The 21,378-nt window shown below is 45.6% G+C and overlaps 1 protein-coding gene across 1 annotated transcript; it reads left to right on the top strand.

Annotated features, from left to right (window-relative positions):
• The first annotated feature begins 832 nt into the window (after positions 1 to 832).
• Positions 833 to 21,041, top strand: slc6a17 (solute carrier family 6 member 17). The gene is made up of 12 exons (XM_086214640.1): positions 833 to 1,186; positions 4,902 to 5,340; positions 9,527 to 9,684; positions 10,823 to 10,949; positions 11,747 to 11,928; positions 12,564 to 12,674; positions 13,319 to 13,560; positions 13,662 to 13,854; positions 16,091 to 16,283; positions 16,379 to 16,538; positions 16,739 to 16,901; positions 17,148 to 21,041. Exons 2-12 carry the CDS (start codon positions 5,040 to 5,042, stop codon positions 17,508 to 17,510), a joined length of 2,193 nt encoding a protein of 730 aa, XP_086070766.1. The 5' UTR covers positions 833 to 1,186; positions 4,902 to 5,039; the 3' UTR covers positions 17,511 to 21,041.
• Positions 21,042 to 21,378: the final 337 nt, after the last annotated feature.

The following is a 21,378-nucleotide window of genomic DNA, read 5'->3' as shown; positions in this document are numbered from 1 at the left end:
TTTCAGTCCTGTCACATAAATGATTTCTCAGACGTTTATTGTGATTTTTCTCTGGTAATTTCTTTGGTAAAACAACAACAACAACAACAACAACAACAACAACAACAACAACTTGCTGGTGCTAAATGTTACCATATTGCACTGATGCTTTATAGCTGACCTAAATTTCAACTTTGCACAAGCTGGACTAAAAACACCACCTTGTTCCTTTCACTCCTGTTGCCTGACTATTTCTGAAATGTTTCTTGTGATTGTTTAGCCAGTTTTTGCACTTGAAAGTCATCAGGATGGTGAAACTATGAGCATTCATGCTATGCGGCTACATTTCACAGCTACACAAATACTGAACTAAAAACTGACCCCTTACTCCACCTTTATTAAGTCTTCCAGTGTGATAAAATATAAATTATAAATCAAATGGATCATTGCACATTTTGAGTAGTAAATATATATATATATTTTTAAGCGAATCAAGTATTGAAAAGAGATTTTGAAGAAAAAAAAGTTCTAGTCACTACTGGAATCTATTTGGTGGAATGGAACCAAGTAACAACACAATAATTCGTTTATTTTTTAATTCAGTTTTATTCAAGGACAGTAGTTTGACTCATGCAGGAGTTCCACCCCGGTCTGCAGCAGCTCTCAAAGCTAGGAGGAGGCTACCTGCTGATGATGCTCAGGTGCTTATTATCTTTTTTGGGAACACTGCAGCTGCCCCCCCCCCCCCCCCCCCCCACACACACACACACACAACACACTTTTTTAATGTTTCTACTGCTGACGTCAGCACGAGCGGGTGAGTCAAACCTGCGTCAGACCTCGTCGTGATTTCCATAGTAATGTCTCTCCATCCTATAGGGGAGCCGATTTATTCCACAACACAGCCGTTAACGGTCACGTGGAAACCCAGAGGTGCACAGCTGGTTTTAACGGAGCCGAGGGCGCGAGATAAACGGTGGCGATAGAGCTTCTGTACCTGCAGAAGTTTAACGTGACTAGCGCGGCAACACTCGCGGCAGGCGTCGAGCTCCTGCGTCAGACTTTACGCACCATGCGCCTGGTGTGACTGCGAGCTGAGATATGCGGGCTGGGATGCAGCACACGGAGACGGCTCCCTGAATGAAGATCCGCTCTGGGCTGCCACGCTGACCGAGACGTAACAACACGCCCTGCACACCGAGGAAAGGTAGGGAGCGGATTTCATCTACTTTCCAGATCATGAGGACGATTTCCTCTGCGACAAAATAAGTGTGCGTGTGTGTGTGTGTGTTCTGCGGTGCTGCTGATCACCTGCTACCGTCACACTGTTCACATATTTACGTTCTCAGGTGATTCATTTGACCTTGACAAGCCACCAGAGGTTGCACCCACGTAGACAGACGCTCCCCGGCACAGGGGGGGCTGCGTGCACCATCGTTTCGTGCGCGATGCTGCTGAACGAGGTTGTGCATGTGTGTGTGTGTGTGTGTTTTTCTTGTACTACCTGTCAGTAACATCGCCATGTTGTTATCACATCTCAGTGGGAGGGAGAGTAATCATGTGCTGCTGAGTGGATTCTGTCCATACCTTAAAATTTGTACCTTGAAGACGAGACACACACACACACACACACACAAAAAGGCTGTTTGATTAGTTGCTGCCATATCCTCAAGTTGATGTCAGGTCTGTCTTGAGATGGCGAGGGGAGGAATCGGCCACCAGTGATGCTGCAGGGATGGGATTTCAGTTTTAGCAGGAAGAGCCATTGCTTAGCAACCAGACCAGATTAAATTGGAGGATCATATCGTTGGGGAAGGGGAGACGGAGAACCTCTGCTGTTCAGGTCTGTAAAACCAAGCTGTCTGTGGAGGATCAGGAATATAAAGTTCCAAGAACACACATCTGTCCGGGGGGGTATGTTGGTCTCAGGGGGTCCTCCACTCTTTTTTTTCTTCAAGCAAAATAACACCTCACTCCCCGCAGCTCCTTGTGTTTTGTGCCTAATGCTTCTTCTGCCATCGTGCACGTGTTCTCCTCGGGTTCTGGCTCCTCACCGAGCTTCTCCCCGATGAAGGCTGAGTCATAATCTCTAGTGTTTCTGCATGTGCGTGAAGTCTGGTTCTCTCTCTCACACCTGGCAGCATCCTCGTCAAAAACGAAAACTTTAACTGCTTACGGTCAGAAATCCAGAGCTATACTGGCTACTTGGGACGGGGGGGGGGGGGGGGGGTCAGTGTCTGTAACTGTTTTTGAAGGATTGGGCAGAATCAGAGCTTAAACTCCAGTTTTGAACTGAAAATGGCTTCAGTCCCAGGAGTGTGTGGTGACGTCCGGGTGTTGTGTAGTTGTAGGCCATAGTGGGAAAGGTCACGCAGTCTTGGGATCTGTGTCGAGCTCTCAGCCTGGAAGCTGCTGTGTGTCGTGACTGCAGGGGCTCATCGCCACTGTTGAGGAATGTGATGTGCGTGCTGCTGGTGCGGCCCCTGGGTGGGCTTAAGACTCCGGTCGGCTGGCACCGGGTTCCCGAGGAGTCACTGAGAATGAAGAAGCCAGCTCTTATTTCAGTGCATCTGCATCTGTTTTCAGATTAGAGGCCTCCAGATCAAACACCGCTGGCTTCCACTCTCGTCCCTCGAGCTGCCCGAGTGTGAAGTGGGAGCTTGTTCAGTCTGCAGCTGAACCAGAAATCAGCGTCTGCTGTCTGTCAGGGAGGGGGTTAGTCCTCATTATTCAGTGTTATGCTGACCTTTAGTTAATTATTTATTGTACAGCGAAGGCTAACCCTGTCACAATGTTTTCATGTAATGTTCAGAATGTTACGAAGGTGCCATTTTGCCTTTTTTGAGGGGGGGGGGGGTTCGTGCTTGGGGCAACTAATTTCCAGTTTGATTTAAAAGGATTAAGGGTCTCTCATTTGTCTTCAGGATTTCAGCTCAGGTCCCCCCCCCCCCCCAAAAAAAAAAAAACAAAGGCACCATAGAGACCTGCGACCTCCACAGTGCCTGCAGCTAGAAGCATACAAATATTGCACAGATGAAGTAAAAATTCAGTTGTGATTTTAATGGTAGTTAAAGTGTTATTTTCATCTTAGCTTATAAAATTAAGGCCCTTTTAAAAACGTGAAAGCGGGTTTTTTTTTTTTTTTTTACTATTATTTGAGGGAATTACACAGCAACCCCCTCAATTGTTTCCTTGCCATCCCTTAGGGGGGTCTGGACCCTCACTTTAGGAACCCTGCTTTGGCAGGCGGACAGGGTTTAGGACCCGTCAAAAGCCAGGTGTTCCTCAGTTACTGTGTTTATTATTACACCCCTGCATGTGTCACCAGAGGGCTGGATAACTACTTTACACATCTCAAATGTCAGCTACGTTACTGCAGGACAGCAGTGTTATGATGAGTACACACTCAGAGCATCAGTTGCGTCATCTCCCGTTTGTAGTCAGACTCTCTGCAGCGGGACAGCATTGAGGAAACCATCCAGTCCAACAGGAGGTGTACGACCAGGGAAGGCCACCTCTGTTCACAATACCGTTTTGCAAAGAAATAAAATGTTGAAATTCAGCGGGAAGAGAGCAAACAAGCGCTGCTTAAACTGAACGTTCGCTCGGTTTAAGTAAGATGCTGTGTTGTTACTGGGTTTTTCCGAAGGCGTCTGTGGGGGAAAAAAGACGCTTCAGAGAATTCCTCCGACTTCTCAGACGTTTCAGAAAACACTGTGTGTTTCCGTGACAGCGCATAAAATGTTAACACACCCTGCAGGCAAGAAGCAAAGCTGTGATTCGTAGAAAACGCGGACGATGTCTGCGCGCAAAGGCTGCAGCACAGTCTCCTGCAAGCAGTCGTCGACAGCCTGCTCGCTGCCGATCATGCAACTCACATGACTCCACTTTAGTATAATGGGGTCTCTTGTGAAATGAGCTGTAATTCAGTAGTCATGGTCTCATTCATTACAATAAAGTGGATTAGTAAAATACCTCTCTCTCTCTCTCTCTCTCTCTCTCTCTCTCTCATGGCCTTTAAGTGCTGCAGATATGCTACCATTTGAAAATACTTGCACACATTTGATTTTAGGGTTTTTCTTCCAATTATTTTAGCCGATGTGCTCCATTAAAGGCATCAGCTTCCAGCTTTACGAGCAAGAAACAGAGGCAGGTCATGGCACAAGGTCAGAGTTTGCCTCCGGTCTGTCTGACGGAAAGCAGTTGTGAAAGTTTCTATTTTAACCAAAATGTGAAGGCTCGCTGAACTTAAACAAGGAGTTCTGGTTCCTAAATGAAGCCAAACAGCAACAGAACATTCAAAAAAAAAAGCCCATGTCTGCTTTTAAGCTTTGTTGACAGAGGCATCCTTCAGTCAGGAAGCCTCTGAGGCAGACCTGTGCAGCTCTTACTGGGAGATGATGTCATGGAAGGCAGGGTTATCAAAATCTGATGGCGGGCCCCCCCTGAGAAAGCTCATAATAAGGCCCTTACCTCAACTTAAACTCCTCGATTTTGAATGCCTGCTGGGTTTGGGATCGTTATTGTGTTATTTGATCCCATAGACGGCAGGTTCACAAAATCCATGACATAAGAGTTGGAAAGGTCAAATTCCCCCAACGCCACTGTATCTCCTGCATAACTGGCTGCCTGTAGGCTGCTCTCCATGAGGTCCATCGGTAACTACTATTCTTTCACGACCCTCTGGGGGAGGCCCGCCTCACACTTTAAAAACCTCCTCTTCAACTCTGAGTCTGTTTTCATGCCAAATGAGACAGAGGGTGACAACATCTTCATCTATTTTGCATGTTGGTTTCTCCTAAGGCAGAAGGTGAAGAGATTGAGGGGGGAAAAGTCACAACAGTGCTGACAGCCTGATATCCCGTGAGGAGTTACGACAGCACATCTACATTTCCTGACTCTCCGATCATTTCTCTTCACAGACAAAAAAAAAACTCCCAACATTCTCTACCCGACACGTCCCACCTGCCTCCTGATCGCCCTCCTGTCAGACGCCTCCAGCTCTTCTCTCTTTGCCTCCCTCACCTCCAACCCTCGGAAGGACATCCCGTGTTGCAGCCATGCCAAAGAACACCAAGGTGACCCAGCGGGAGCACAGCAATGAGCCGGTCACCGAGTCTGTGGCCGACCTGCTGTCTCTGGAGCATCCCATGGACTACAAGAGCAGTCAGATGAGTATGGGTCTGAGTCCTGGCTCCACCGCTCCTGTCAAGGCCCTGCTACCCTCCCCTGACCCTGATGCCGAGGATGGCCGACCGGCCTGGAACAACAAGCTGGAGTACATCCTGGCCCAGGTGGGCTTCTCTGTGGGCTTGGGTAACGTCTGGAGGTTCCCTTATCTGTGCCAGAAGAATGGTGGAGGTAGGTGAACGGACGTCTGGGCTTGATTTCAACTATTACAGAGTGCGTTTAAAGCCTTTGACACTTGCAGGTTTTATGTTGACTTGGAGTGCAGTAATACTTCCCACATTTTGAAGTCAGCTCTTAATTGGGCCACCCATGGTGAGCAGGTGTCCCCTCAGGGTGCTGAGCAACTGTTTGCTAGTAATATTTTGCTGAGTCATGTCTGATAATAGAAACAAGTATACTGTAAAATCCTCACATGGGGAGAGTTAACTTCATTGCATGGGGCCGTTTAGATTTGATGCCTCTGGGATCTGTCCAGAATGCTGTTGATCAAGGATCCGCTTGATCGAGCGCTCCCACTGCTCTTGATGTTTATAGAGACAAATAACGCTGCTCCTCTCTCCCTCATGAACCCTCATTTGCATTGCAATAAAAAATAAATTCTTGAGCAGTTTAAAAGATTTAGATCTTGTTATGTTTAAAGCAGATCAAGTCAGTGTGTGTTCTGTCCTGCAAGACAAACCAGCGATGATGCCTTCGACCTCCTGGCAGATGCTCATCACCTCATTTGGTGTGATTTACCGTCGTGAATTGAGTCAAAAACGCTATTCCAACAGTGGACAGGGTTTTTGCCTGACTTAGATGTGAAGCTCAAGACACAGCATGACTCAGGGCGGCCATAGGAATCGGAAGAGTCTTGGTTCAATCCTCTGCTCAGTTCTTCTTGCACAAGTCGCTGAAATTCCAACTGCTGCTAATAAGCTGCTTGGCAGGCCACGGTAGTGCAGTGGTCAGCACTGTGGCCCCCTCAGCAAGAAGGTTCCGGGTTCGAGTCCTGGCTTGGGCACGGGGTCTTTCTGGGTGAGTCTCCATGTTCTCCCTGTTCCTGCTGGGTTCTCTTTGGTACTCCGGCTTCCTTCCACAATCCAAAGACATCAAGAGGGGACCAGGTTAATCCAGACTCTAAATTGACCGTAGGCGTGGCTGGGAGAGCCAATGGTTGTCTGTCTCTATGTGTTGGGTGTTGCCATGGGTGACCCATCCAGGGTGAACCCCGCCTCTCACCTGAAGGCTGCTGGGATAGGCTCCACCTTCCCGTGACCCTTAACAGGATAAGAGGTTGAAAATGGCTGGATGGATGGAGCTGGTTGGCACCTTGCACAGCAGCCTCCACCGTCACTGTGCGAGAGAGGACAGGGGGAACACGTTGTGGCGCTAAGCTAGAGGTGGTGTTATGGGTCAGGGTTTATCATCTAAAACAGACGAAAGCTAACGTAGCTAAAGCTGGAGCTGAAAGAGTAGCAGTGTGCGTTCTCTATGTTTGGATGGTGAAGTCACCCAGCAACCTAGCCATCGTTCTCTCATCAGGCTCGTCTTAAAAGCAGGGCAGTAACTTGATAATGAATTTGAGTGGAATTGTGGTGATGATATGATACTTTCACACGATTCCTTGGACCAAGTGGGTCACGTGCCTGTCTGTTTGCAGAATAACTAAAAAACGAATCATGCATGAGTCCATTTTTCTAGTTGGTGACTCTGCATCCTGAGGACAGGACATAACTATTAGTGATATTTGTGTATATAGTGAGTGCTTTCTGTGCTGTTTTTTTCTTAAAGAATCTCTTGTCAAAATAATTACAAGCAAAATCATAACAATGAAAATAAAGAAATTACAGATTTTTTCTGATATCAAAAAAAAATTGTTAGCAGATCTTTAGTTGAATAATTATTTTGCATCATCATATCATTTTGAATACATTTGTCATCCTGTACCTGCATGTCTGAGCCCTAATGTGGACGTCTGAATATCTGGATATAAATGTCCTAATCTGCTTTGTGCTGCTGCCACCATTCTTTTATGTATTGTGTGTCGATGCGTCTGCAGCCTCCTAGATAAATGGGGTCCTGTCAACCAATTAGTGAACTAATCGAGCAACACCGAGGGTCACTCTCCTCTGCATTTCCCAGCCCTGGAAAACCTGTGCTGACAGAGGCACTTTCTCTTCTGCTGGATAAGAGACGTGAGGAGCCTCCAGCTCCTTGTCTTTGGTTTCCATCTCTGTGATTTAAGGATATTTATGAATACGATCAGGTGGGATGCCGCTAATGACTAAGATGGAGGAAGTGGAAGAGTAAACACTGATTTCCTGGGCTTTGAGACAATCCTTTGTTCTATGGTGTGTGGGAGGTGAATGTGTGTATGCATGTGTGTATTTGTGTAGAGGGGGTTTGAAATGCATGATATAACAAAGCCAAATAATTGTGTGTTTGCACATTTTAATAGGTGTGTGTGTGTGTGTGTGTGTGTGTTGAAGGTTGACTGCAGGCTTGTCTTGTCCAGGCTTATCCCGGTGATGAGAGCGGTCTGTCTCCTGTCCTTCCTCGTGTGTTATTTCCTCTCTGTGTCTCCAACACAGTTTTATTTTATTACGTGTCATCCCTGAGGCGCATCTCAAAGACAACAAATCAACTGATGTGTCATAAAGCTGAGCTGTGCAATGAAGTCTGTAACAAAAGAAGGAAATCACCAAATCCTAGGACACAAAAGAGCAAACTCACACAGTAAAGTGTTAAACTACTCTCCAAATGATCTATGTTACATTTCACAAACAAGTAATTCAAGGAATATATTTGCTCTCAACCTATGGCTTCTTGGGGGATATTGTAGAAAATTAAATTTATGTGGGTTTCCCCTGACAGGATCAAGTCCTGCTGCTAGTCGATGTAGGTCACTAGATGACCTGAATTACTCTAAAGGAGGCAGAAACAGTCCTGAGGAAGCGGTGATGAGCGTGGAGTCTCTCAGACGTGTCTAAGAACGCTGCAGGCTGTATGTTTGTAGGCTAATCCCGAAGTTAGCATCACTCTGGGTTCCCTCAACCCAACGCCGGTGGGATTTCTACATTGGATTCCTGCTAAAAAAAAAAAAAAATAAGCCCAGTGTCAAACAGAGGATTACGAGAATATCAAATATTGTCCACAATGATAATCTGCAAGGATTCTCACCACCACATGAAATCATGAGAAGTACAAAACTGTCACTATGCTATGAAGAAAATACGCCGTGAATGCATGACATCACCATCACCACAACTAGCTTCACGTTTGTGGCGTTGCTCAGACGGTTGTTTGACTGACGTGTTTTACTGCGTGGAATGAGAAAGCTTTAAACTCATGTTAGCCATTCATTAATAAGAATTTTGAACTGAGACGAGGGCAGCGGATGTCCCGTAATGCTACCGCACCCTCTGGTTTCAGGATTCATTGCTAACCAACTCTATTGTTGAGTAAAGAATCATGTACGTTCTCTCCAGTTTCAGACTGGCTGAAATAAATGAGAGTCCTGATGAAAAGTCGGTATTCCTGCTAAGAGTTAAAAGGCGCGACGTCCTCCGGGGCAGCCAAGGTCACCGAGGACACTTGGAGTTGGCGTCCGGGCCCCAGGAATGACCACGTGAAACGATTTAATCAGAATACATCCATTAATATTGAGATGAGAAGGGTTGGAGAGGGAGGCTCACGCTGTCATTTGAATCTCTATGACTGATAATGAGGACGATGCTGGACCAACTGATGCTGCGCCATCCTGCTCTCTGACATGTTTGCTTATGTTGTGCGTGGCTCAGGATAGACATCAAAAGATCCTTGAGAGTAGGCAGCGACACAGCCGTCCCCTCCGACGGCCAGGATAATTATATCGCTGTGTAACATGACACTGTCTTTGTTTCCTTTGTCTGCTGCTCGCTCTGATAGCCACTCACGACATTATCAGTATTTTTGACGTCAAAAGTAGCTGCTCCCTCCAGCTGTCTGTCTGATTGAGCCCTTCCTCTCAGTCTGTGGATGCTTTTGTCACCATGGTGTCCCTTCATGTCTTGACGGAAGCAGAACCGGACGTGACTCGTCGTGTCTGAGTGCCGGCTCCTCGCTCGGCTGTGCCTGATGCAGTCCAGGAGATATCGTTACATCACAATTTGTTCAATGTGAGGATGAAGAGAGGCTAGCAGAGAGAAAAGAAAGGCAGAGAAAATAGATTGATAGTGAATAGACTCCAAAAATAGAACCTGACAGGGACAATTTGACAATCTAGCTTCTGCTGCTGTTAAACCACCAGCTTCTCTCCTTCGCCAACATGATTTCAACAAGACACACAAAGTAATCTGCAGTGATTCTTCTCCCTTCTGTCCTTCCTGTGTCTCAGGTGCTTATCTGGTGCCCTACTTCATTCTCCTCCTCCTCATCGGCATCCCCCTGTTCTTCCTGGAGCTGGCGGTGGGTCAGAGAATCAGGCGTGGCAGCATCGGGGTGTGGAACTACGTCTATCCACACCTGGGAGGCATCGGGGTCTCCAGTCTGATGGTACACGCAGACATGAGCTCCTAAACTGAACCTCCACAAAACGGCTCATCATACCAGACCATGAAGAGTCGTAACAATTCAAATATTTTTGACAATCGTTTACGTTTTGATGGCCAGATTATGACCTGACACCCAAAATCAAAACAGCTCACACAATACCACACTGCAACAACTGATCTCTTACAATACCTATCAACTCTTAAAGGTCAATAAACTACAATTAATAGAACTTAAAACCCCCTAACCCGATATGAAGAGGGCTGGATCGCTCCCTCCACACCCGACCTACTCAGTTCTTGTGTAATTTAAAACAGTTTTAACACCTTCACAATTTACTACTTCCTGCATTCATAAACCCGAAATCCCATAAAGAATTTGCATGAAAAGCTTGTTGCTCAGTGACTTAATTTACAGTCTGAGCTCATGTCAGCTGCAGTGTGGTCCGGTGATGATGTGTCACTTCTCAGGCAGTGGAGTAGATTTTGTATGTAACTGTGCATTAATGATTCGCCAACATTTTACACTTGATTACTGGCAGGAAAAAGCCACTGCGCATTTATTTTTCCCCTTTACGGTAAAGCAATTCATCTGTCTGATACATTTTTATGGTGCACTACTGATTTATCAAGCATTCATGAATTATTGATTAACTACGAACAAATATTGTTGACTTTTTAAAGGCGGTTTATAGTCGTCAGAGTGGCAGGACGCCCTCTGCCCGCTCAAATTAGTTTTACAGTGAGCGACAAGCAAAGACCTGATCTTTGTCTGTCCGTCCATCATCAGCATCACTGGCCTGAACGCTGGTCTGTCAGCCGCTGAGTGGGTCAGTCAGATGTGTTCAGTTTCCATCTACTGTACAACAGGGGGACGGAGAGACCTGCCTTGGGCAGTGAGGCGTGAGGCAGCTCAGATGTGGCAGAGGGGGATTCAGCAGCTATAAATACCTCTTGGCGGTACCCAGCCTCGGCCGCTGAGAGCACACAGCTCAATAATTCATACGCACTCCGACTTAAGCTGTGTGCTCTGAATCAAGACGTGACATTCACTTCAATAAGGGTTGTTGGTCGCCTGTGCTGTTTGTGTGGTGACATTTTTTTAAAAAAGTGACGCTCTTGTTGTCTCTCTCTCTGTCCAGGTTTGTGGTTTTGTGGGCCTCTATTATAACGTGATTATTGGATGGAGCATCTTCTACTTCTTCAAGTCTTTCCAGTATCCACTGCCTTGGGCTGAATGCCCTATCCAGATAAATGGAACGCAAGCCAGTGAGTCCACACAACAATACAGTAGATAACACTGCGGAAATGATAATAGAGATGTATTGAATAAATGTAAAGAGCTTTTTATTGTGACTCCCCTGATACCAAAGAGGGAGGAAATGAATACTGCAGAGTGCTGCAAGACAATCCCATGTGCAGCCGAGTAGCTGAGCAGATGCAGACGACACTTGCTCGACACTTAGAGCTGCAGGACGGGTCTTTACCTCGACTCAATGTGGGATGCAGGATCTCTGCAGGATTACAGGAAGGAGGGATGACCTGGGTCCTACAGAGAAGGGCCGTCAGATGCTGCTCACACACACACACACACACACACACACACACACACACACACACACACACACACACACACACACTCTCAAGTTGGGTAAAGTGTGTCAACTTATGTTAACAATGGCAGATGTCAACTTGTTGGACCAGAATAGGTGGAAAATCTGCCACTGAGATGGACGGTTTTGATGGCGGTGATTTTTTTTTCAGAGCAATTTCACTTTATTTGATATGAGTGAAAACAACTTGTAATAATCTCACTGCGACGGCAGATTCATTCTGAGTGAATAATTTATTACATTTGTTTGTTAACATGGTGCTTTCCCTTTTATTTCATTTAAATTTGTGAATTCTATTCACCATGCAGTATTTCAATGTCATGCGACCACGTCATTTACTTCAGTAAAGGTTCTGATTACTGACATATCCTGCAGTATCATGTACGTAGAACCACATGTGTAGCGATTTAACTGTCCTCAGTATTCATGACATTTCCATCCTTCCCCCCGTAGTTGTGGTGCCGGAGTGTGACAAGAGCTCGGCCACCACTTACTTCTGGTACCGTCAGGCTCTCAATATCACCAGCACCATCGATGACACCGGCGGGCTGAACTGGAAGATGACCCTCTCCCTACTGGTGGCCTGGATCATGGTGTGCCTGGCTGTCATCAAGGGAATCCAGTCCTCTGGGAAGGTACAAGGCCTCCACTGATCCACAGATGGGGATGAACACGATCTCCAACCCAGATAACACAGACTCGAACAGAGATCCAGCACAACACATCACTTCAACAAATGCTCTCTATCATTAATCAGTGTTTCATCCTAATAAGTTTTGTGTTAGCGAATGCTTCCCATTCAAAGGTAGGACGCCCGTCATCAGCATTCGTCTAATTTTGGATCTCATCTGTATTATAGAAGAGAGAGACATGCAACATTTATATGCTTAAAATGAACCCAGCAAATACGAGTTCAGGATGCAGATGGAAAAAAGGCTCAGTTTGGCAAGAACTGCAACAACATCCTATCATCTCGATCCAGAGAGTGAGTCATGGACCACAGCGCCACATCCAGCCCACAGCTACAACAGGGAGACACACAACTGAGAGGCCAACACCACGACACGGTTTTTTAAACACTAAACATAGTAAATTAATTAGCATTGCCGGTAGCATAGCGATTCCCTGAAAAGCTGTAGGAAGGATTCGTTTCCCCTAAACTCAAGGTTTTTTTCACATTTGATAAGCTGCGGAGTTGGATCGAGGCATCCTGAAAAGCGTATCCATGGCAACACTGTCTAATGTACTTGACATTCTCTCACTCTCTTAGGTGATGTACTTCAGCTCTCTCTTCCCGTATGTGGTGCTTTTGTGTTTCCTGATAAGAGGTTTGCTGCTGAAAGGAGCAGTGGACGGCATCGCTCACATGTTCACCCCCAAGGTGAGAAAAACACTCTTGATTTGGAGCAAAAAAATAAATAAAATAAAATAAAACTGAGTTCCATTACAAGCATCGTCAGGATTGCTGGAAATTCTTAGTGCAAAATTAAAGGTTGCAGCCTGATCTGATCCTCCAGAATCAAACTGTTAGAGGAGGAGGATGTAGTCTGAAGCTCTGGGCTGTCTTGTTGCTGATCACTCCTTCACAGTTGGCCAAACATGTAACACGAACGACACTTTCACTCTGCAAGCTGTTCAGACAAGCTTTCCCAACAAGGCCGCTCGCATCACTCACTGTCACATCCGTTACAGTCACGTTCTGTCATGAGTGTGTCTCCCTCTAGTGGCCAACAGGTGTAGTTACATATAGCGAGGACACGTTTCAGATCTGAAATAAGAAGACAAATCCTCAGTTTATTCCCCAGTTTCCATGCCAAATATGCTCAATGACAGAGAGATCAAATTGAAAATTACAATATTAAGTCAGCCATAATTCAGTTTGAATATTCAACGCAGCATGGGAAAGAAAATGTGTCTTAGTGAATACTGTGGAATAATTTAGGGATTTAAAGAGAATAAATAACAGCAAATATCACATAAATTGTCACTGCTGTTTACCATGTGTCGCCTTGATTCGGCCCCCAGCTTGAGAAGATGTTGGAGCCTCAGGTGTGGAGAGAGGCAGCCACCCAGGTCTTCTTCGCCCTCGGTCTGGGCTTTGGAGGAGTCATCGCTTTCTCGAGTTATAACAAGCGAGACAACAACTGCCATTTTGACGCGGCGCTGGTCTCCATCATTAATTTTGTTACCTCCATTCTGGCCACCTTAGTGGTGTTTGCTGTGCTGGGGTTCAAGGCCAACATCATGAATGAGAAGTGTGTTGTGGAGTGAGTATGTCTTGTTGTCATCTACCCATCCAGCTGTGACTGATATAATCTCTCATAATCCCACTCGTGTCTCACTCTTCTCAATGTCTGAAATCTTACAGGAATGCTGAGAAGATCCTGGGGTACCTGAACACCGGCGTGCTGAGCAAAGAGCTCATCCCTCCCCACATCAACTTCTCCCATCTGACCGCCCAGGACTACGCCGAGATGTACGCCGTCATCAAGACGGTGAAGGAGGACAGCTTCAGCCAGCTGGGCCTGGATCCCTGTGTGCTGGAGGATGAGCTCAACAAGGTCAGTCAGAGACAGGAGGGAACGTTTATTATGCAGATGTGATAAGACGAGGCAACTTTTTCTCAATATATAAATGACAGGAGGCTAAAAATGCACGATTCTACTGTGGAGTTATGAAGAGTGCGACATTTCCTAATTATCTGATTAAATACCAGAGGCTGCTGGATTATTTATAGGATGATTAACATGATATTACCAATCAAACTTTGAGGGCCAAGACATAGAAACACAGAAAGAGAAGGTATTTAGATACAGCAACTGTTTGAACAGTCATACCAAAGTATCAAGATTAGTGATTCAACACAGGAACTCGCTAAATTGTTGCAGTCACAGTAATTCTCTGGGTTGTTATGCTAGCTGTGGCTTGTTGAAGTGAACAAAGATGGAGTCTCAGTACGTGAGTGCGTGAAACTCAAGTATCGCTCTGTAGCGTGCAGTACTTCTTCACTGATTTGGAAGAATGATTACACGGCTGACCAGGGATCAGTTGCGGCTCTTTGAGGACGGGTCCATCTATGGGGAACTGCGGGAGGGGGAATCAGACTGGAGCTCATTCCCCACTTCCACAGTGTTTGAGATCCATCAACAGCTTCTGTGGTAAATCAGAATTCGTTCACTGTATCACGCTCTGCTGCTTTGACGTAACCCTAAAGTCTACGCGGCGTTTCTTGATTATTCAACACGGCCGTTGTCCTCGTGTCCCTCACGGGGGGGACGGGGGGTCGTGCTGACCTCCTTTTTCCTGGACGGCTCAAACAGCACCAAATAAGGGAGTCAGAGGGAGGGAGTTGCTGACTGGGTCTTTGATGGGAGTTGCGCCAACCATGGTTCCTGTTCAGTGTCACCAGGACCAATCTTCATCATGTCATTAACATGTGTTTCATATTCATGATTGGAAAACTAAATGTTGTCAAGTTCCCATGCAGACGTTATATTATTTTAATATTTAACTCTGGGATCCACCACCTGCCCCAGTCTCTCTTTTCAACACTGGACACAATGGACTTTTAATCCATTGTGCTCTGTACCCGTGGGTTCGAATCCCATCCTGGTCACCAGTTACGTTGCGTCGAAGAGAGGGACTGGACTGTGTTATGAGGACATCTTGGTTTTATGGGAACATTTCTTCTCCCTCCCCAAGAGCCACTTGGACTCAGTCACTTTGAGATCCAGCGTTGAGCTCCTTCCTTTGTCGTTTGATGGCGTACGTTGATTTTTAAGCTTTCAGGGTTCGATGTCTCTGAATTCTGATTCTGGGCTCGTTAGAGGGACGGAGGTCAGTCTCCTCAACTTTCTCTGCTGATTCAGACTCAGAAATATTATTTGACCACAGAAGCAACAGAATTTATCCAATAACATCTCTGTCAGTGCAAATTAATTATTACTTATTTGGATTTTTGACAACTGACAGCTATGTAGGGTTGAAAAGAGAGACTGGACTGCCTGCATGGGGACTTGACAATATATAGTTTTGTAATCATGAAGATGCAAGACATATTGATGACATGATGATAATTAGTTATGGCATCAGAGAGCAAGAACCAAGGTTGATGCGACTCCCATCAAAGCAAGTAACTCCCTCCCTCTGACTCTCCCTTTTTTTGGTGTTGTTTAATCCGTCCAGGAAAAGAGAGGTCAGCGCGACCCCCCTGAGGGACACGAGGACAACGACCGCGCCAATTAATGATAAAGTAAAATATAGACTATAATAAAAAACAAGTGTAATAAAAGTGTTTATCATAAAGTGAACTAATTCAGAATCACCACACATCCACTCAGAACTCTGTGTTTTGTGGTCTCGGTCCTTCTCGCACCACCGTAGATCAAATGAGAGATACCGACAGGATGGAACTTACTCGTCGTAGTGAAAACAAGGCTCAGTGTTAACTTTGGTGGCCGTAGTCTCGGTACACGTTTAACAAGGATAAGTCAGTAAAACGCTCCTCCGTGTCACTGTCAGCTCTGATATTCGCTGTAATTTTGTTGTCAGGGTGATTCGCCATGAATGTGTTTTCCTTTGATGCTGCTGATCCCAGATCTTCTTCCAGGCTCATTTCGAGTGTGCCTGGATGAGCTCAGTTCCTGAAATAGCTCAGCTGTAATGAATGAAAGAATGAATGAATGAGTCCAGAAATAGAACTTCCTTGTGGGATCATTCATCTCCTTGTCAGGGGAAGAAGTGGCACATTATCCTCCAGTTTCAGCAGCTCCTCACCTCCTTCTCTCCTCCATCCAGGCAGTTCAGGGCACCGGTCTGGCATTCATCGCCTTCACCGAGGCCATGACTCACTTCCCCGCCAGTCCCTTCTGGTCGGTCATGTTCTTCTTCATGCTGATTAATTTGGGTCTGGGGAGCATGATTGGCACGATGACTGGCATCACCACACCCATACTTGATGCTTTCAAGATACGCAAAGAGATCCTTTGTGGTGAGATAACTGCTTTAATACTTACTCACCAAGTGAACCAAATTCAATTAAAGCATTTCTGACTCTGTCTGGATGTTTCCTTGTCTGTCTCTCAGTGGTTTGCTGCATCATAGCCTTTCTGCTGGGTCTGCTGTTCGTGCAGCGCTCAGGGAACTACTTTGTCACCATGTTTGATGATTACTCAGCTGGTTTGCCTCTCACTGTGGTGGTGATCCTAGAGAACATCTCTGTGGCCTGGATATACGGCACCAAGAGGTAACTCAACGCTGCAGTGAGTCAGATAAAGAGTTAGAAAGTAAACTTGGCCAGAGTATTGGGCAGAACGGCAGGAACTTGAAACAAGCACAGCCATCCTTTATTTTATGATCCATCCCTGGTTTTCCTCCTGTGACTTTGATGCTATGGTAGTTGCAGCTCATTAAGGTGCATATTTGTTCATTGTATTTGCTCAACAGGTTCATGCAGGACCTGGAGGACATGCTCGGCTTCAGGCCGTACACATTCTATTACTACATGTGGCGGTACGTTTCGCCAGCCGTGCTGGTGGTGCTCATCATCGCCACCGTCATCGAGATGGCGGTCAGTCCTGCAGGGTACAACGCCTGGGTGGAGTCTGAGGTCAGCGTTCACTGCCTCTTACAGCAAGCGTGTTATTTAAGCTGCAAAAAGGAAGAAAACAAACTTATTATAATAGAGAGGAATATATCTCTGCTTAGGGTTGAATAAAAGGTTTTGTGTTTCGTCTTAAGAAGTAACCATGCAAAGGTTATAGGGCCTCATGAACAAATGAATAATCAAGTATGCTGAAGTTAAACGTATTCAGTATTCATCCAATCATCAGCTTGCTCTCTCTCCCTCCTCTAGGGCTCAGAGAGTTTCCATAGTTACCCTCCCTGGGCTCTAGCCATGGCCTACTCCCTCATTGTGCTGGCCATGTTGCCTTTACCCCTCGTCTTCATCGCCCGCCACTTTAACCTGGTCTCGGACGGCTCCAACAAGCTGTCCGTCTCCTACCGTAAAGGCATGATGAAGGACATCTCCAACCTGGAGGAGCAAGACGAGCAGCGCTTCATCCTCAATAAGAACCCCAGTGAAGCTCCTTCCCCAATGCCGGCCCACCGCGCCTACCTTGGCCCCGGCGGCACCCAGGAAATGACCAACACCAACTATGGCACCAGCACCAAGACGGGCTACCAGAACATCGGCTCGCCCGAGTCTGAGTTATGATGCACTGAGCTAATGGACCCTCCTGTTCCGTAAACCCCAGCCCTGCTTGGAGAGAGGAAGACAGGAGGTGAAAGGGAAGAATGGAGGGAAAGAAGACCAACAATCCACTGCAGCGTTCATCACACCTTAACCCTCCGAGATAAACCCCTCTATCCCCCCTTTGCGGCTCCATCGCTCCTCGCTTCTTCAACCTCCCCGCCGACCATTTGCCTGCCAATCCGGGCTGTGATGAGGAGCTCACAGCAGACGTGACGACCTTTCACATCAGTCAAGGTATAAAACAAAGAACAGAGAGAGGAAGGAGGCTTAGAGTCCACCGAGAGCCGGTTTGCAGTTAAGAGGTTAAGGTGTGTACAACGCTAAAAGGCTTTACTGGACTGTAATCCCATGTGTGCACCGGTTTGGCAAAGGTCATTTTCAAGACAGTGGGATGTTCCCAGCTGGAGAGGATGGCGATCTGATGGTTCTGTGTGATTGGTACAGGTGGGGATACACAGGATGGAAGGAAAATTCAGAAAAAAAACCCACAACACACTCACCTTGTTCAAATCATCCCATGAGAACGTGATCACAAAAGCATCTCTAACAGTATATAAGAAGTGGCTTTGATAGAGTAAACAGTGTTACAAGCACATGATATATTTAGGTTTACTGTGCCTATCATGCATCAGCAATAATAGACAGTCAGAGTACAACTGTGGATCTCCTTCTATCCCCATCCTCCCCATGATGTAGAATACTGTACATACATGTTGTTCAACAGTTTGTCAGCGTCAGTTGTGTGTGTTTATACGGCGAGGGATGTTTCCTCCCCGTGAAGACAGAAGGTCAGACGGCGGCTACTGTTCTCTGAGCCTCAAAACAGAGCAGCACTTTTCTTTGAAGCAATGTTCTGGAGTTGTTGTGAACAGCACCGAGGTTGTTTCCGTGCTGTTCCAGTCCCAGCTGGTCTAGACAAAGCTTTTCCATTTTAATCAAGCTTTTCCATTTCAATGATTGCCTTCAACGGGCAGAGGTGGCGGCGCACGAGCAGAGACAAGCAGAGAGGCTTGTATTTGATCCACGGGCATTTCCTCTGTGTTACAGAGAGAGACAGGAGGAAATGTGAGTTTTGTCTTTGTGTCCGTGCAGATGTGCATGTGTGTGACAGCGTGTGTGTGTGTTTGTGTGCGCGCGCCCCTGTTGTCTGCTGCTGAATGAGAGCTCCCCGTGACCCTGCCTGTTTAAAAATAGCGCTGCGTTACCCAGGGGAAGCCGTGATAGCGCACCATAGATACAGATCCTCTCTGATGTGGAGGAGGAAGAGGAGAGCGGACACCTTGCTTTGTCTGCTGCACCTGCATGGCTGTTCGCTCAGCGATACAGAGGCAAGACAGTCCTACTAGAATATCTGGCTATAGGTTCACTGCCAGGCTGTGCTTTGGAGAAACCATCACATCCCTCTACGGACATCATTTCATACAGACTTCCGTAAGGTGTGAAACAAAAGCCTTTGTAATTTTTAATGTGTAATCTTGTATGATTAGGGGTATTATGTGGAATATGTACCGTGATATAAATGTTTTTTGAAGTGGTAATACACCGTTTTCACCACTGGGTGTCTCTGCTGGACAGCAGGGGGAGGACGTGGTGCTCTCTCCCTGTCTCTCCTGTGGCCCCTCCCTGAGACTACACCAAGACTTGAGACTGAACAGATGTAGTGTGAGGCACAGTCGGTGACATTGTGTGGTGCCTGAACAGCATCTCTGTCGTCTGTTGGCCTTACGCTTCTGTCCTTTTATCGTTCTTGGTTCTACACAGTGCTTTTTTTTTTTTTTTTTAATTTCGGACCAACGTTTTGTCTCGTTCACTTGAGCACTTTAATTAGATAGAGACCCTGGAGTTGTTTGTTAACCATACATTTAAAAAAAAGTATTATAGAGCTGAAATCATCGATAAGCAATATATATATATATATATATATATATATATATATATATATATATATATATAGTGTGTGTGTGTGTGTGTGTGTGGGTGCACGTAACAGCACGAGCAGGATATCTGGGATGTATTGCTGCCTTTTAAACAGGTGATTAATCTGCTGCCTGCTATTTTCATTAACAAGATGAAGTACCTAATTTGACTTTTGATTTTGGCTGTTTTTTGTGTTCTTAGCTGTAAAAACAGCCGATGTTCCTATTAGAACAGAGATGAGGATGTGAACAAGAACAATTAAAGCACTGGTTCTCCACTCAGATCTGGAGGAAGGTGGTTGTTCTCCGTGGAAACAGGCGATTAACCGTTTAAAACACCAGATTATTATCATCGCCGTCTAGAAGATGGTGGTTTGCGAGGCATAATCTCAGGTGAAGGGTGCTCACCTGGAGGAAAGCTGCAGTTTGAAAGCACATCTGGAGAAGCACAGCAAAGCGAGCACAAAGGAGCTACAGTGAGCGATGGGTTTCAACAGCTGGCTAAAAATACAGAGAGCCAGTGTGGATCCGGTGAAGAAACTCATAGATGATGTCTTCCTCGCCGGGGAGGAAAGGCGGCACAATGACAAGCACTGCCACAGTCACCAGAAGCTCAACTGGTTCTGATGTCTGACCTGCTCAACAAACACAGCTAGACGAGAGAGAGAAGGCTCAGAGAGCACAATCCCAACCCTCTCATGCTCAAACTCCATGACACTGATGGACAGATGCTCCTCTGTCTTCAGACAAGTTTAGCATGCGTTGCACTGTTCTATTACTCTGCACACTGGGAGCACTGGTGTTCTTTTACTGGTCTGAAACGTCTCAGTGATAGGGTGACATCGATATAATATGAAACAGTCCAACTCCAGGGTCTCTTTGTGTTGTCCTGTGTTTCATATGTTCTACAAAGCAGCTGAACTCAGATCAGCGACTGAGATTAAATCATCCAAGGTAAAATAACAGTGCATTTATTTAACTGTGCAAATAGTCTGAAATATGTGACCAAACCATAGTTATATTTATAGTATTTAAGAGTGTATTTATTCTGTACATATCGATGTACATTCACAATGAGTATCTATAGTGAGAGTGACAGGGTGTATACTTCAGCTGTAAATAATAATTGTATATTTTGAGATATTTTTTGATTTTTTGTACTGTAGGTATTGTTACGTTGCTGTCCTGATGGTTTCTGGCGTTCGTGTGTGGTTCTCAATCAAAATAGGTGAACGACAGTGTGTGTGTGTGTGTGTGCGTGCGCGCGTACTGTTCGAGTTTGTGTAAATTAAAAGTCAGTGTAGGTTTTGGTGTTTAACTGTGTTTTTTCCCCCTCCTCTCAGTGTTGCGTGCTGCTAGACTAACTGCTGTTGTTACACTGAACCGGGACCACTAATGTAACCAGTCCTCCTCTGTGTCCGTCACTACAACTTCAGTGACTTCCAGCACAAAACTGGCAACACAATCCAAAACAAATGTTCGACTGGATCTCTTTTACTTTTTTTTTGTTTTTCCAGAGTGATAATCTGTATAAACATGATTTTAGTGAACAGGAAATTAAAATAACCACTTTTATCAAAAAGATGATGGTGTTCGTCTCATTTCTTCTGATGATTTTTCAAAGTTTTGTTTGAATTGAATTGAAGTTTGTGATCGATAAGATGTCACAGCGATAGGATTCCTCTCTTGAAGCCGCGTTACATTTGTATTTAAGTGTCTTTTAGTTCAAATTTTTTTTATAAAATCTAACCCTTTGAGGACTCTATGCATGCTTTAAATTTAAAATTTAACTTAAGTTAAATCTGTGACATCTGGCTATTCTGTGACCTTTCTTAAGACAAAGGATCAACTTTAGTTAACAGTGAGAAGGATGTTAATGAAACTTACTTTACAAGCATTTATGAGCAATGTTG

Source organism: Aulostomus chinensis, chromosome 9 (genome assembly GCF_037954235.1).
Source record: "Aulostomus chinensis isolate RoL2024-O1b breed Wild chromosome 9, RoL_Achi_v1.0, whole genome shotgun sequence".
Classification (NCBI taxonomy): Eukaryota; Metazoa; Chordata; class Actinopteri; order Syngnathiformes; family Aulostomidae; genus Aulostomus; species Aulostomus chinensis.
The sequence above is the reverse complement of the archived record's forward strand: the minus strand, read 5'-3'. Positions and strand labels throughout refer to the sequence as shown.

Coding starts and splice junctions, on each gene's coding strand:
- slc6a17 (XM_086214640.1), top strand. CDS start 5,040: ATGCCAAAGAACACCAAGGTGACCCAGCGGGAGCACAGCAATGAGCCG. Junction 9,685..10,822: donor TCGGGGTCTCCAGTCTGATG/GTACACGCAGAC, acceptor CTCTCTGTCCAG/GTTTGTGGTTTTGTGGGCCT. Junction 16,539..16,738: donor TGGATATACGGCACCAAGAG/GTAACTCAACGC, acceptor TTTGCTCAACAG/GTTCATGCAGGACCTGGAGG.